The 17,490-nt window shown below is 41.6% G+C and overlaps 1 protein-coding gene across 1 annotated transcript; it reads left to right on the top strand.

Annotated features, from left to right (window-relative positions):
* Positions 1-1,997: 1,997 nt before the first annotated feature.
* Positions 1,998-16,375, top strand: LOC107377100 (dual specificity protein kinase shkD). Its single transcript, XM_015946527.3, has 12 exons — positions 1,998-2,155; positions 3,311-3,340; positions 9,191-9,253; positions 9,394-9,507; positions 9,613-9,723; positions 10,367-10,432; positions 10,611-10,631; positions 11,511-11,588; positions 12,395-12,499; positions 14,844-14,868; positions 14,947-15,029; positions 15,674-16,375. Exons 1-12 carry the CDS (start codon positions 2,095-2,097, stop codon positions 15,685-15,687), a joined length of 771 nt encoding a protein of 256 aa, XP_015802013.3. The 5' UTR covers positions 1,998-2,094; the 3' UTR covers positions 15,688-16,375.
* Positions 16,376-17,490: the final 1,115 nt, after the last annotated feature.

Genomic DNA, 17,490 nt, shown 5'->3' with positions numbered 1-17,490 from the left:
TAGTTATTTGACCAATAGAAATCAATTTGTACAGTTAGATGATGAAATTTCAGATTCACTAGAGATTACACATGGTGTCCCACAGGGGTCAGTGTTGGGACATAAGCTTTTTATTCTATATATAAATGACATTTGTGATGTGTCCAAAGTATTACAGTTCATATTGTTTGCTGATGACACAAATATATAGTTGTTCTGGAAATGATTTAGAAATTATTATTCAAAATATGGTTTGTGAAATGTCTAAACTTAAGAAGTGGTTTAATGACAATAAATAATTTCTCAATTGGAATAAAACAAAATTCATGGTTTTTGGTAACAGAAAAACCAAAGATTTAGTTACGTTGTCTATTGATGGTTTTTTAATTGATAGAGTAAATGAAGTAAGATTCTTAGGGGTTCTCTTGGACCATAAACTTACTTGGAAATCCCATATAAAATATATTAAACAAAAAATATCCAAAAGTATTGGAATTTTAAACAAAGTCAAAGGTTTTCTAGAAATTTCAACGCTTCAGACATTATATTACTCATTTATCTTACCATACTTAACTTATTGTATTGAGGTTTGGGGCAATACGTATAAAACAAACACTAATCCTTTGTTTCTGTTACAGAAGAAAGTTTTGCGAATTCTATATAAAGCAAATCCAAGAGAACATACTAACAAATATTTTGTTCTATCTAAAATTATGAAATTCAAAGACTTAGTTAACTTGAAAATTTTACTAATTATGTTTAAGGCTAGAAATAATTTGCTGCCAACTAATCTACAAAGGTTCTTTGTTTTAATCCCAAAAAATGATAAGAGTAGAAAGAAACCAGAGTTTAAAAGGATATTTGTTCATACTACATTAAAGCAAATGTGTATTTCAATATATGGTGTGAAATTATGGAATAACCTGGATAACGAATTAAAAAAATGTACAACTACTGATCAATTCAAAAAAATTTATAAAGATAAAATGCTAAAATCGTATGATTTGGTGAGTTAAGGATGGAGGATTAATGTTTTAGTAGTGATATTATTTGTGGAAGTAAGAGAGCGGTTTATTTTTTGTGTATAAGGCTATTTTGTACTTTTTGTTATTTATCTTGTCTTAGTTAAAGGGGGTAGGTCATATAAGATTTTTTCTTCCTCCTCCCCCTATTTCACTCGAATGCTTATATTCTGATTTGAAGTTTGTATATTTAAACTTTGAGTGAAATAAATTATTTAATTGAATTGAATGTTGCAGAGCAAAGACAGTTAGTTGTAGAGTCATGTTGCTGTTAGCCAGTAAGAGATGAGGTGTCCAAATATCAAGAAAAAAAAACTCCAAATCCTGCCGTTTGAAGCTATGTTTGTTCCCCTCCTGCTGACTTCTATGTCCTCAAACAGGAAGACTAGAGAATAACCAAGAAATGCAAGTTGATAAGATACACAGAATGATCGTACAGAAGAAAACTAACTGCATTTCAGAAAAGCATCATCACACCAACAGTCAGACACGGTGGTGGAAGTATGATGGTCTGGGGCTGCTCAAGGATAGAACCATGATTTCTGCAGTAGCAGAATGTCCTGAAGTACTTCTTCCATACAAGAGGATCAGAATCCCGATGGACTCCACCAGCTTCTTCCAAATAAGAGTAGGATAATCCTCCACAGTGCAGATATATTTTCACTAATTTGTGTCTTTCATGTTTGTGACACAAAACCAAATGATTTTAGATCTTTTGGCTTTTTATTCCAGAACATTTTAGCTGTTTGCTCATTTCTAATGGCTTCCACCACTAATGAAACTGCTTTTTCCTTTGTCCCGGTCTGTTCACGGCTCACTGAACATTGTCTCAGCAGGAAAAAATAAGTAAGTGGAGTTGTCTTAAACACATGACACCAAAGTGAGATTATTGTTAAACAAACTCAGGTTTGGACCAGGCCACTGCCTTGTTTTAGTCTCCACATCCACCCACTTTACGTCAGGAAGGGAAGCCAGTGTATTTCCTCCCCTGATTTTTGCAAAGGAAGTGCGAAACACCAGCATCGGTGGTTGAGCTGGGACACATTTGGCTCTGACCACTCTATAGGAGAAGCCAGAGGAGCATAGAGTCAACATGAAGTTCATCAGGGTTCTGGTCCTCCTGCTGCTAACATCGGTCCACATCTTCACACCAGGTATGAAAAGGGCCTCTGTTACTGACTTAAAATGTAAAATATTTATCTAACATATATTGTATTGAATAATGGAATTTTTGCCTTTTTCTGCTAAAATGATTAAATTGAAAGTTAAAAGCTATTGTTTTATTTTTATTTTATTTTGTTTTTTTACTTGGTGATGATGTTCAAAGGAGGCTGACACTTTTTGAACGTTGCCTTTGAGACACTCAGATGGCATTTCCGTTTATCCAGGATGTGATAAGCTACATAAGTGTTTCCATGCACTCAAGTTTTAACCTACGAATTTACTTTATTTTTAATTCAAGAATCCACAGTGTGTTCCTTTCTCCTAATCTTGAAATAAAAAAATAGAAGGAAAGGGCCAAGACTCTGGCTCCTGGTATGTTTGTTTGTTTCCCTGGTGCTGAGCCAGAAGAGTGTAACTGGGTAGGGCTGATAGGTGATCACACAACAGATAACCAGTGGGAACCAGACTGCCCCCTTTTTCTCTCCCTCACAGAGACAGCAGATTATTCTCCTGAAACCAAAAAGTCCCAGATGGGAACAAATCAACTTCCAATTCTAAACATCTGGAGGAAACACCCTCGTCTGAACACACAGCCTCTCGATCCCAGTATAATGCTATAATGGTCTCAAAGGTTTTTGAGTTACCTCGAATGACCGATTGAGCTGCTTTCCAACCAAAACTTGGCTTAACAAGCTTCAGAAAAACATTTCTACGATTAACTTTCTTGCATAACAAACCTCTGTAAGTTCAGACTGATCCGAGCGTGTCTGCAGATATTTGGTTTAACATGATCAATAAAATCTCAGCAGACAGCAATGAAGACAGGAAGGAGGACACATGTCCTGTTAGGGACAACAACTGTGTCTGTGACAGGATGCAGGTTCACAGACACTGAAGAGGATGTCCACCTCAACATGCCACAACCTCCCCCATCCTCATCTGACACTTGAAGCCAGAAGGTCTTTGCTCAGACGTCTGCCTTCAAAGTGTTACCAGTGCAAACCTAAAATAGAGTGCCTGTCTCAGGAAATTTCATACACTGACAGATTTTTGTACCACCGTCACTCTAAAACATGTCTCTGTGACCTCTGACAATGAGTGTTTGTCTCTTCCTTCATGTTAACATTTGTGTTTCTGCTTTCCAGTTTTATCGTCTGAGGCAGGGCAGGAAACAAGTAAGTACTAAAGCAAATTATTTCATTATTACATGTTAATCTGGAGACCAGGCAAGCATCTCACACTGGAACAACTTTTAAAGTCAGTAGACAGCAACAAAATAGCAGAAATAATGATTTTGAGCTAGATAAAAAATAAATAAATAAAAGCAATCCTTTCATCTCGAAATCCAGTTTTAGCTACTTTCCTTGGACTGGGTGTGACAGCAGCATACCCATGGTATAACAAGAAATTCCCAAGGTTTTTGCAAAATATAATCTATCTACAAAGACCTGGGTCAATCTTCCCTACATAGAGCTGACAATCCAGTTTGACCAAAACAAATGAAACTAGATAAAACTGGGAACGCTTCATAACCTGGCTTAGTCTGGAATTTTTGTTCATAAAGGAATGAGGCTGGTAACCATGGAAAACCATAGGGGCATCCCTGGCAGATTCTAGTATTTATCTCAGTTTATGATTGGGTTTCCCATTGCCTCCGGATCCAACTCACCACCTGATGGCAAAGGTAATGGACTAATCAAGACAGCCCATATTGTTAAACCTCTCCACATCACTGGTATGGGTTCCAGGGAAGGCTCAAAACTATATAACTTCAATATATGGTGCCACCCATTTTAACTCTTAGGCTCAACGCCAATACTGACTACAGCCTACTGGCCTCTGCAAAGTGCACTTCAATGAAGTTCATGTAAGGGTTTGAGTGCATAGTGAACAAGTATGCAAGTAACTACTGAATTGGGACAATGAGCACTACGTGATATATCGTCGTCGTCGTCTTCCTCCGCTTATCCGGGTCCGGGTCGCGGGGGCAGCATCCCAACTAGGGAGCTCCAGACCGTCCTCTCCCCGGCCACCTCCACCAACTCCTCCGGCAGGACCCCAAGGCATTCCCGGACCAGATTGGAGATGTAACTTCTTCAACGTGTACTGGGTCGACCCGGGGGGCTCCTGCCGGCAGGACATGCCCGAAACACCTCCCCAGGGAGGCGTCCAGGAGGCATCCTGACCAGATGCCCAAACCACCTCAACTGACTCCTTTCGATCCGGAGGAGCAGCGGTTCCACTCCGAGTCCCCCCCGAATGTCCGAGCTCCTCACCCTATCTCTGAGGCTGAGCCCGGCCACCCTATGGAGGAAACTCATTTCGGCCGCTTGTATCCGCGATCTTCTTCTTTCGGTCATTAACCAAAGCTCATGACCATAGGTGAGGATTGGGACGTAGATCGACTGGTAAATCGAGAGCCTGGCTTTCTGGCTTAGCTCCCTCTTCACCTTGACAGATCGGCTCAGCGTCCGCATCACTGCAGATGCCAAACCAATCTACCTGTCGATCTCCCGATCCTTCCTACCCTCACTCGTGAACAAGACCCCAAGATACTTAAACTCCTCCACTCGAGGTAGGACCTCTCTCTCGACCTGGAGTTGGCAAGCCACCCTTTTCCAGTCGAGAACCATGGTCTCAGATTTGGAGGTGCTGATCCTCATCCCAGCCGCTTCACACTCGGCCGTGAACCTACCCAGCAAGAGCTGAAGGTCAGAGCAGGATGAAGCTAGGAGGACTACATCATCTGCAAAAAGCAGAGACGAGATTCTCCTGCCACCAAACTCGACACACTCCACACCACGGCTGTGCCTAGAAATTCTGTCCATAAAGGTAATGAACAGAACCAGTGACAAAGGTCAGCCCTGGCAGAGTCCAACCCTCACCGGGAACAGGTCCGACTTACTACCGGCTATGCGGACCAAACTCACGCTCCTCTGGTAAAGGGACTGAATGGCCCTTAACAGAAAGCCACCCACCCCATACTCCTGGAGCGTCCCCCACAGGGTGCCCCTGGGGACATGGTCATAAGCCTTCTCCAAATCCACAAAACACATGTGGTTGGGCAAACTCCCATGCCCCCTCCATCACCCTTGCAAGGGTATGGAGCTGGTCCACAGTTCCACGGCCAGGACGAAAACCACATTGCTCCTCCTCAATCTGAGATTCAACTATCGATCGGACCCTCCTCTCCAGTACCTTGGAGTAGACCTTTCCAGGGAGGCTGAGGAGTGTGATCCCCCTATAGTTGGAACACACCCTCAGGTCACCCTTCTTAAAGATGGGGACCACCACCCCGGTCTGCCACTCCACAGGAACTGACCCCGATGACCACGCAATGTTGCAGAGATGTGTCAACCATGACAGCCCTACCACATCCATAGCCTTGAGATACCCAGGATGAATCTCATCCGCCCCGGTGCTCCGTCACTGTGTAGTCGTTTGACTACCTTAGTAACTTCTGCTCCGAGATTGGACAGTCCATACCCAGGTCTCCCGGCTCTGGTTCCTCCTCGGAATGCGCGTAGGTGGGATTGAGGAGCTCCTCAAAGTATTCCTTCTACCGTCCGACTATAGCCCCAGTTGACGTCAGCAGCTCCCCATCCCCACTATAAACAGAGTGAGCGAGTTGCTGCCTCCCTCTCCTGAGGCGCCGGACTGTTTGCCAGAACCTCTTTGGAGCCGATCGATGGTCTTTCTCCATGGCCTCACCAAACTCCTCCCACGCCCGAGATTTTGCCTCGGCAACTGCCACTGTTGCACCCCGCTTGGCCATCCGGCACCCATCTGCTGCCTCCGGAGACCCACAGACCAGCCACGCCCTGTAGGCCTCCTTCTTCAGCCTGACGGCTCCCCAAAACTCTGGTGTCCACCAGCGGGTACAGGGGTTGCCACCACGACTGGCACTGGCCACCTTGCGACCACAGCTAGCAACAGCCGCCTCAACAATCGCAAAGTGGAACAAGGCCCACTCGGAGTTAATGTCCCCCACTGCTCTCGGGATGCGGCCAAAGCTCTGCCGGAGGTGGGAGTTGAAGACCGTCTTGACAGGTTCTTCTGCCAGGCGTTCCCAGCAGACTCTCACTATGTGTTTGGGTCTGCCAGGTCTACGCGGCATCTTCCCCTGCCATCTGATCCAACTCACCACCAGGTGGTGATCAGTTGACGGCTCTGCTCCTCTCTTCACTCGGGTGTCTAAAACATACGGCTGCAGGTCAGATGATATGACTACAAAGTCTATCATCGACCTGCGACCTAGGCTGCCCTGGTACCAAGTGTACCAATGGGCATCCTTATGTTCGAACATGGTGTTCGTTATGGCCAAACTGCGGCTTGCACAGAACTCCAATAACGAAACACCACTCGAGTTCAGATCAGGCGGGCCGTTCCTCCCAATCACACCCCTCCAGGTCATGCGGCCATTGCCCACATGAGCACTGAAGTCCCCCAGCAGGACAATGGAGTCCCCTGATGGAGTGCTATAGCACTCGTCCCAGGGACTCCAAAAAGGGTGGGTACTCTGAACTGATATTTGGCCCATAAGCACAAACAACAGTCAGGACCCGTTCCCTGACCCAAAGGTGCAGGGAAGCTACCCTCTCGTCCCCCGGGGTAAACCCCAACACACAGGCAGAGTGTCTTGGGGCTAACAAAAAGCCAACCCCAGCCCTCCGCCTCTCACCCGGAGCAACTCCAGCAAAGGAGAGTGTCCAACCCCTCTCAAGGACTTGGGTTCCAGAGCCATGTGTCGAGGTGAGTCGAAAATCTGCCACAAGCTCCTGCTCCTTTCCCGCCAGCGAGGTGACGTTCCATGTCCCAAAAACCAGTTTCCTTGTCTGGGGATCGGACCGCCAAGGCTCCCGCCTCGGTCTGCCACCCAATCCACACTGCACCGGACCCTTCATGTTCCTCCTGCAGGTGGTGGGTCCACAGTTGGATGAGCCCATGTATCCAGTTCGGGCTGGGCCCGGCCGAGCCCCATGGGCGAAAGCCTGGCCACCAGGCACTCGCTCACGAGCCCCAACCCCAGGCCTGGCTCCAGGGTGGGACCCCGGTAACCCTCCGGGCCGGGTACTCCGACTCCTTGATAGTTCATCCATGAAAGATCCTCTGAACATAGTGATATATCGTGACTAACTAAATGGGGATGCAGGTCACTGTGTGCACTACTTTACTGCTTGAAATGATATTAAAAGAAGTGAGAATTACTGGCATGTTGTGCTCAAAAATACACACCAGCACTGTTATCAGTTATCGATATTTATCAACAGACGAGTAGTCCATCGTTCCAAAAGGTAAACATTTGATAATTTGGTAATTGTAACTGTACAAAATAATAAAATTTGGTGTTTTGGTGCAAAAGGGGCAGAGCCATGGTCCACACTTGAGAATTGGGACACCCTACACACTTGCGCAATGCGCAGTTGAGGGGCACAAGGGCAGGAGTGTGCGTATTGGGACAGAGCCTTTTCGGGCCTTTTTATCGGATGCGTAAGCATCGCATAGTGTCAGCAAAACATAGAACACAGCAATTAGCCACAGTTATGGTGTAACATACCAAAAGGGTCAATTTTCACCTATATATTGATCAACATAATAACCTTTCATCTACAGAAAAAAAATCCACTTTCTATTTGGCCTTCCAAGCCCAGAAGGTTCTCCTCAGTGCTTGTGGACATACAAGAAAGACATAATAAACTGTCAAGGTCCCTTGCACTCTCTCTGCATAGAAGCCAGGCAGCATTCTTCACTCTGAAGAAAGTGAAGCTTCCAGGATTCTACAGTTATAAGTTAAATAATCATATGTGATTAATGAACAAGGTGTTTAAATGAAACGTTAGAATAATCTGTGCTTAAAGCAATGATGGCTTTGAAACGAATATTATTCTTACAATGGTCCATTTATATCACAAATCAGTATGTGTTTGATTTAACAAGTTAATCATTGTTTACACTCATACACATTACAATGAGATACATATTAAGGTTAATATGCACCTCACATAAGAGTTCAAAGATTCTTATTCACAGTGTTAAGAAATCTTTGTATCTGAAAGAAGGCGTGGCTTTCTGAAGGATGTTGGTGAATACCCAGAAACGTGTCAAATTCTAATTTGCCAAACTTGGCCAGAAATCATAAAAAGTAGTTTAATAAAACAAGAATTACTTCCCGAGTAATTCAGTTTCCAGCTGACCCCCGATTCCGCCAAATCGGGAAAGAAGCCTCTTTTGAAACCATCATGTTTGACCTCCAGTCAAAAGCCTTCCTGCGACGCTGCAAGTGGTTACAGGCACAACAGCTCTTTTCAGAGCTACTTCAACTTTCAGATTTGGACACCTAATCTGCAGACCCCGGGTTGCATCTCATGGCTGGGGAAGCTGAACTCAGAGGAAGCTACTAATCTCTGAATATTGTGGTCCAGTGACCTCACCACTCGACCACATCGCTCCGGACTGCCAGGAGCAACTCATACCAGGGTATCGTAAGCCTGCATACTGGTGTCTGATGAGGTTTTTAAGTAAACAACGTTCTAGTTATAACCAAACAACAAATTCTTTTACACCCAAATTTCACAATTTTTCTCAGATACAAAGAATGGTTGCTACAACATCTAGCCTCCATTACATTTCACACATTACATTAAATCACTCCATATCCATTACACCACATCTCATTATTCATATCTTGTCATGTATAAATTGTTAGTTTAGGAAAAATAATTAAACTCATTTTATAAACTATATACTGACTCTGTCTGAATTAATACGAAGTGTGTTTATGGTCCCTGAATAAGCAAAGAACCCTAGAATATTTTGATTAAACATTCAAAGATCAGTCAGATTGATATTTCATATTTGTATGGAATATCACATCTTATTGGTCATAATTAACAAATGTATTCCACTACATTTAATGGCGAGCCAGCCAGGTGTGTGTAGGTTCACTATTACATTATGCACCACATCCACTGGAAAGGCGGTGTTAGGTATTTATGTCTGAAAATAACTGTGTTTCTATTTTATAGATTCAAATGTTACAGAATCTCAAACCACTTCTGAGCAACGAGCGGTGTTAGTTACAAACACAAGTAAGTATAAAAACAATTATTGGATTTTAGGCAATAGCTAACTTGTTTCCACATCCTTCTAGCTATTTAATAGGGAACTCATTTAAAACCTGGCAAATCATTCAGGAGACATGATGTTTGGGTTTTTGCATGTGTTTAAGCAACAAAATCATTGGACCAAACTGAATCATCAACATCTACAGCTCCAACATCTGCCCAAGGGGTAACTTCAGGCCCCCAGACCCCCAGCACCACAACTAATCTTTTCACCAAAGGTAAGGATCTTCAGTCTGTTTTTGGTTTCTGAGTGATCTGTACATTTAAAAGTTTGGACACATCCACCAGCTCACATCATTCTGTTTTTCTCTTTTTTTATCTAGATGTCCCCATTGGGCGAACTACCACGGTGAAGACACTTTTAACCACAGCAGTATCGACTCAAAAGCCGAGCGTGACTACTATGTTAACGGCAAACCAGACCACCAAAGAAAGTTAGACCTTTTAAATAGCTTATTTTATTGGTGTGTTTAATCGTTTGACCTTAATTTTTTTTTCTGTAATTTCATACATTCTGTGGCTCAAAGTTATAGGTATACTGTAGGCTTTAAATTAACATGGTGTACAGTGGCCCAAAAAGTCCAATGTTTAAAACAATACCAGCAAAACCATGACAAAAGGTTGCTATACCAGGAAATATTTCAATGAAAGTAAAAATAAAATGTTGTGTCTGCCAGAATTAACTCAAAAGGAAATTAAGAGGCTACCTTCAATTTAAGTAAATGCAAGAACAGTGTCCTAGACACTGTCCCCTGTAAAGCCTCGGTCCCAAATGTTGTTTGTCTCATGTACCGAAATTAAGATACTACCATAACTTCTGCTTTAGCATATTTAATTTTTTTAGGTCATTTTACTTCTTTCTCAGTATTAGTTTCATTGTAGGTTTGTTGTTGTCTTTTGTTATTTCAATTAACCTTTTGTGCCACCGTACGTTTGGGTTTGATATATCCAATATTTAGAACATGTCTTATGTGTAGTGTTATGCTGTTCTGTTTAAATTTTTATTTTTGGTTTTTTAACACATAGCCACAAATTTCTTGTATTTTAATACATTGTTATGTTTTTTATTATTTTTAGATTTGACAAGTAACATTGATAAACCACTAGGCCACGTTGATATGACAACCATGAACAACGACTCAGGTGAGACCAAACTGCATGGAAAAGGGAGTTTTATCTTAGCTTCTGTTTTGTTGGACTGCTAAAACAAACAGGAACATAATTTTATGAAAAAAAATCCAGTGATCCATAAATTTCCAACATTTTCCCAAAACCATGAGATTTTTTATTTTATTGTGATGATCATATTCACTGTCTGCAGGTTCAGATATCTCTGGCCAAGGTACAGCATGCTTATATAAATATTTCTTTTCTAATGTAAAACCAAAATCTTCATCTTTTAGTATTTATATTCACCTATTTATATTTGCTAACACTTTGTAGAAAGCGTTTAATCAAACTAACTAAGCTGTTGTAGCAAATCTACAGAACGAGCTAGGTTTTGAACACTTTGTTGTCCGTGACAACAAATGGTGTTTTTCTTTTTTGGGACTCTGGTAGTTCGTCCTGAAGTAAAAGTGGTAGCAGCCGGCTGTTTCTCCTTCTCTGATATTATTTAGCTCTCACACCTCTGGTGTTTTGTTGCTGAATACGTGAGTGTGTAATGAATGGAGAACTCAGGGAAGTGCGGCAGTTCAGTGAGACCGATTACTAGATGGTCAGATGGTGCTTTCAATCTGACACCAGGTTTTTCGACAAATGCAAGTGAACTGCTTTTTTTTTTAAATTGACAATATAGTTATGGCTATACTATGTTAGAACATTGTTTAGAGGCATGAAAAAAAACGTTTGAAGCTATTTTGTTTTCAAATTTACCATTGCAGCTTTAAATATTTTAACCACAAACTAACTTCTATACATTTCAACAATTGAATATCAGATCTTTTTTTTTTATTCTGCAATGTAACTGATTTCTTCTGGTTTTCTTAGCCCTTCCACTGTTCTCCTGGGTGACCCCCACCAGCAAAGTTGACCACTGAGCAGGGTTGATGGTTTATCCCTTGAGGTCCACGTGGCACGGGTGAGGTGGTGCTCACTCCTCACCCGTGCCACATGAACCTCAATGGATAAACCATCAACCCTGCTCAGTGGTCAACTTTCCTGGCGGGGGTCACCCATGTGGAGAGTGGGAGGGTTAAATAACCTAATGTATCAATGACAGATTCCAAAGACAAGATCCAAATATTAACACAACCCGAGAAGAAAGATGAGAAGCCACAACCTCCACAGAAACATGCAGGTAAGTCTACCAATTCTACACAAACTCTTTATTATCATCTAGTGGCATTAGGAAATAAAAATAAAATATAATGTGCTGAATTTGTTTTATTAATATTGTCAGTGTTTTATAATAAAAATGTAAAAATGAAAAGAAACTATAATTTTTTTTTTCAATTACATAAGCAACATTTCAATGCCAAACCCTGCCGTTATATGCCTGCACTTTGTGCAACAAGTAAAAATTCCTAAATTAAAATCCCATATATAACCACAGTGAGTCCTCTGGGTTATCAACAAAACCTCAACAATTTACAAATTACTGCAGTACTTCTGAGTTAGTGCCACTTGGTCTATTTCTGCTTCGTTTTGCCTAAATTAATTTTTTTTTTCAGTAAATTAATCACTTTGAGTGACATCTTTGTATTCATCGTAACCAGCAACCTTTATTTTATCAGTGAAAGCTAATGGCCAAAACAGGTTCATAAAACCTGTTACATAATTACCCTGATGATGGTACTTAGTTTCTGTTCACTTCAGTCTGATTATTAAATGTTTTTGGAGCATTGATTAAATTGATTAAAGCTGCTTGCCTTAGAACGCCCGTTAGCAAGTGAACCCTTACTTTTGCTAAAATGACTGAAGTGTCTGAATGTTAAAAAAAACAAGATTAATATGCAATTTAGCTTAAGAATATCACGTTTCAATTAAATAGTCATAACAACATAATCTTGGAGGAATGAATACACCATTTACGCTGAATCCTTTGAGTTTGGTTTAATAGTGATCTGCCAGAGCTTAGCTGATGACACTGTTCTCCTACTGCAGGCGCAGACAAAAGGCTGTGGTGGATCGTGCTTCCTGCCCTCCTATTTGTTGGTGCAATTGCAATTGTCTTCAAATTCAAAAGCAAGAAAGTCCATGATCACTCAGGTAAACGCACACGCAGGAAGAAAATAATACAAACTTCAAGGAGCAGAGTCTTTTCTTGCCGTTTGATCATGCCACTTTTTGGATATACACAATTCAAAGGTCCAAACTCTTTTTCTGTTGCTGTATTTAGCCATGCTTCCAGAACACAGGAAAATACAAAACTGCCTCTTTTTTTTTTTTTTTTTTTTTTTTTTTTTACAATAAAACACCTTGCTATAATAGTTAGCATGCTAAACGCTGTTATAAAGTTACATTGGTGTGTTGTTTTTAAGAATTGTGGCAGAACAACAGGTCGACAACATCAAAATGGAATATTGGTAACACTTTACAATAAGGGTCCCTTTATTAATGTTAGTGCATTATTAAGCATTAATATACAAAGTATCTGTTAACATTCCAGATATTATGTATTAAGTGTGGTCCTTAAGGTTCGGACAAAAGGGCAGAGGGGTAGTTATCCCTCCAAAGTGTGTGTGTGTGTGTGTGTGTGTGTGTGTGTGTGTGTGTGTGTGTGTGTGTGTGTGTGTGTGTGTGTGTGTGTGTGTGTGTGTGTGTGTGTGTGTGTGTGTGTGTGTGTGTGTGTGTGTGTGTGTGTGTGTGTGTGTGTGTGTGTGTGTGTGTGTGTGTGTGTGTGGTGGTGGGTCTGTTTAGTAATGCATTACTTCATAACATTAATATTAAACAGTTGTTAATACTTTATTTAATAGGTCATTAATGCTTAATAATGTACTAAGTAAAGCTACTTGATGTTGCCGACCTGTTGTTGTTGTTCTGCCATAACTCTTAAAACAACACACCAGTGTAACCATATAACAATTTAGCATGCTAGCTATTATTGTGTGGTGTTTTTATGGTAAAAGAAAGAGGTAGTTATTTGCTTTCTCGATTTATTCTAACTGAAAAATCACAGCAGCTCAGCACCAACAAAAATCTGGAAAACCACCACAAACCTAAGGTCAAAACTTTGTGAACTCAGTCAGCTGACAAAGGACAGGCTGCATTCATAGACAACAGGTCCATCACCTAAACAAGAACTGTACCAGACTCTAAACAGAACATGTAAAACAACGCCTTAAATTAAATTTGAAAACAGAATGGAACATTCCTGCTGTGACTCTAGATAGTTCGGCTGCTAGCGCTGAGAATGTGCAATTTGTGCAGATAGAAGGGGCTAAAGTGGGATGCAAAAGTTTGGGCAGCCTTTCTTGTATAAATCATTGGGTTTTATGATAAACATTTTCAGTTAAATATATCATATAGGAGACCCACAGTGATATTTGATATATGGAACAAAGTTTATAGGATTTACAGACAATGTGCAATAATTGTTTAAACAAAATTAAGCAGGTGCATAAATGTGGGCACCACAAAAAAGAAATGAATTCAATATTTAGTATATCCTATTTTGCAGAAATAACAGCCTCTAAACACTTCCTATAGCTTCCAGTGAGAGTCTGGATTCAGGCTGAAGGTATTCTGGACCATTCTTCTTTACAAAACATCTCAAGGTTCATTCAGGTCTGATGGCTCCTGAGCATGGACAGCTCTCTAACTCACACCACAGATTTTCACTAATGTTCAGGTCTGGGGACTGAGATGACCATTCCAGAATGTTCTACTTGTTCCTCTGCATGAATGCCTTAGTAGATGTTGTGCAGTGTTTAGGGTTGTTGTCTTGTCGAGAGATCCAGACATCTGAGATCTCTGAGACAGCTTTCTGTATCCTTCCCCTAAACCATGATGTTGCTGCTCTTCAGAGAATGTTCAAAAAGAGGAGGGAAACTTACAATTGGCCTCCTCAAATACTCTCTCATAACTGAATTCACCTGTGTGCGGAGGTCAAATGTCACTGAGATTACCAAGCCAATTGTGAGCTCCAATAATTAGTTCTAAAAGTTTTGAATTCAAAATGATACCAGTGCCCAAATGTATGCACCTGCCTAATTTTAGCCCTTTTTACAAGACACACCGTGCCGGCAAATCAGTGCAATGTTACCACAACGGTGTGTCTTATAAAAGTGCCATGCCGGCAGGGTGTGCGAATTTTGCGGCATTTGTTCCGACTCGCTTGGTAGTAATATTGCTGTAATAGTCTGTCTTATAAACAGCGATTGCACCGTGGCGCAACTGAGGGAGGTGTAGTGATGACATGGCGAGTTAAGGCCGAGCTCTGGCCAGCAACTATATTGAAAATAAAAGTAAAAGCGGGCCGTACGTTTTGCTTTTTGAGAAAAACCATCTGAGACGCCAAACTGGAGCGCTGCAGTAAAACGCAAATTTGCTTTATTTTCCAAACACTGACCGAGTTTGAGATTTAATTAACTTCTGTTCTTGTTTTCTGCAGAAACCATTGACACTGGGACTGAGAAGTATGGAGTCCAGACCTATAAATTATGTTTGATTTGATTGTGAATCAGTTCATCATTATTATCCTTTTGCCTCTGCAGTGCATCTTTCCAAAGCAGACCTGAAAGCACCAAAGATGGAGTCATGCTCCTAGGAGTAAAGTCATCCGGCACAGAAGAAAATGGTGAGTGTTTCCTGTGACGGCCCTTCTTGTTCACTTGTTCCTCCGTAAAGCTCTTTCTCCAGACGCGGTTTTGTCATTCTTGCAGGGAAGTTGTGGGCTTTTAATATCTCATTGTGCTGCTGGGGCTTTGCTGGGCAGCAGAAGGTGTTTCCTGTGATTTCTCAGCCGCGCCCTAAAACAAGCAGCAGGGATTGAGAGATAGCGACTTCCTAACATAAACACACATTATTTTGGACAGGAGCTATTGTGTGGTTAGTAAATGTCACCGTAGCTCCAACGCTGGAAAAAGTGCGTGTGCATGTGTGCCTTGAGTACACGTGCACATTCTGTGTCGTGCACATGCCTCCCCTCCCTTCCCTCCACCTATGCAAAAAATGAAGACAATTTCAAATGGCCTTCCTGTCCGTTCCTACCACAATCAGGCCTGGATTTGGCTCAGAGCGTCAGAGGGAAACTGACTCATGCTGTAGGAATCTGGTTGAGGGAGAAAATGTTTATGTTGGGCCAAAATACTGGATGTTTTTGAATTGCAGCTTTAAAAATGAAGGAAACCGGGTTAGGAACTTCCATATCAACAATTGCCAAAAAAACGGTCTGCCTGCGTGACCCATTCTTGAGTGTTGTTCATGTTGTGTGTGTTGCAGCTGCTATGAGCTAAAAAGGAGAAGAGAAGAAGAGTAAAGTGAAGATCAGCACAAGGAGGCGCTGCAAGGGTGCTCCTGGTCAGCAGGGGCCAATTAAGTTTGACTCTCAATTCTTTTTATTTTATTTTATTTTGCAAACCAGGAAAGTTTTCATGTCTAAATTTAGAAAGCTGAATGCAGTTTAAAAGCCCTAGAACAGCAATGCCTCTGAAAGAAATGGATGTCTGCAGAGCAGGGCGGTGTAATATTAGGAAGGCATGCACTTAGGTCAAATTTGTTTACTAAAGATGCACCAGACAAACCAGCTGGTGATCATAATGGATGATATTCAGCAGGATCAGCTTTTATGAAGCTAGAAAATCAGATGTTTACTTATTTGGGTCCCTGAATGCATCATCCATTGCCAAATAGAAATACAATAATGTTCTAAAAGACCAGAGGCTGGAGCTAGAGCGTGTAGAGCTGTCATGTTTAATATGTGGTGCACCCCCAGCACACACCTTTTTAATGCTGAGTCCACACACACATCCCTCCTAAAGGGCTTCAGGCCCATTATGCACTGATGTAACAAATCGCTCTCATTCTAATAAAAGCATACTATTTTTGCTGTTTATCTTTTATCTGAGTTGTCTCTGTTCAGGTGGAGTCTGTTTATCCTGTTTTGTACAAACCTGTCTGTCAAAATAAATCTCTAAATGCAAATTGTTGTTTTTGTGTGTAGAAGCAGGAAGCAACACAGATATAGACCCATTGCAGTGGGATGTAACATGCCCACACCCCTGCCCCCCAGCCCCAGGCTGGAGGCAAGACGCCAGCACCTCCCTGTTGACCACAGCTGTGTTTATCTGTTAGTTATCAATAAACAGAGCTAAATAGTAGCGACAAAATAAAATCTATCAGCATAGTTAAAACAAGTAGAGCTGTAGGCTGCACAAGTAGATGAAAGAAGGTCAGTAAAGCTACATTTTACTGGTTTCCAGCTGATAAAATACTCTAAAGGCAGTGGTTAACGGCCAATTACAGTGGATGAACCAGCCACAACGTGGCAAAGTCTCATGACAGAATCAAGTGTAAAATATCTGCCTTACATGTCCAGAAACAAGTTATAGAGCTCCGGGAGTTGACGTCACTTCTCCCGGCATGCAACAGTTCAAATCTAAACGACGCCATACTGGCAGGCAGAAGTCTGCAGCTGGACTATTTGTTATTGTCAGAAAACTCAATCAGACAGGAAATATGGTAGATTCCTGTTGTGCCCCAGGATGCAGAACAGACGCGGACGACATAAGGGAAGAGCCATCTACAGGATTCCCCAAGATCCGGAGCGCCGCAAACGTTGAATCATTGTAGTAAAACGCACTAGTGACCGGGCTCAAATGAAACTGTGGGATCCTGAGAGTAAAGGTTTTCGCTTATGCAGCGACCACTTCATATCAGGTACTTAAACCAACATTTCCTCAACTGTGTATGGTGTTTATTTTAAATACTTTTATTACGATTCTTAGTGGGCTTCCTAAACTTATGTTGGCGTGGCTTTTTCTGTCTTATTACTCATAGCAACAAGTAAACATCACGTAAAACGTTGCCTCGTGATTTCTGGGTGCTGCCGTTTACGTGTTTTATGATCACAGCAATTAACCGGCTAAGCTGTATTTAATTTTTAAGCAATGGTTGATCAATTGTCAGATCACACATAAAAAGCACTTTGGATTGCTATTATCTGTCTCACCGAGACAGATCTCAGACAGATCCTGAGACGCTCCTGCCTGACATATTTATTTTATTCACAGAAAAAAATCAGACTATTGATTTCTCTT

This window comes from Nothobranchius furzeri, chromosome 2 (genome assembly GCF_043380555.1).
Source record: "Nothobranchius furzeri strain GRZ-AD chromosome 2, NfurGRZ-RIMD1, whole genome shotgun sequence".
Lineage (NCBI taxonomy): Eukaryota > Metazoa > Chordata > Actinopteri > Cyprinodontiformes > Nothobranchiidae > Nothobranchius > Nothobranchius furzeri.
The sequence above is the reverse complement of the archived record's forward strand: the minus strand, read 5'-3'. Positions and strand labels throughout refer to the sequence as shown.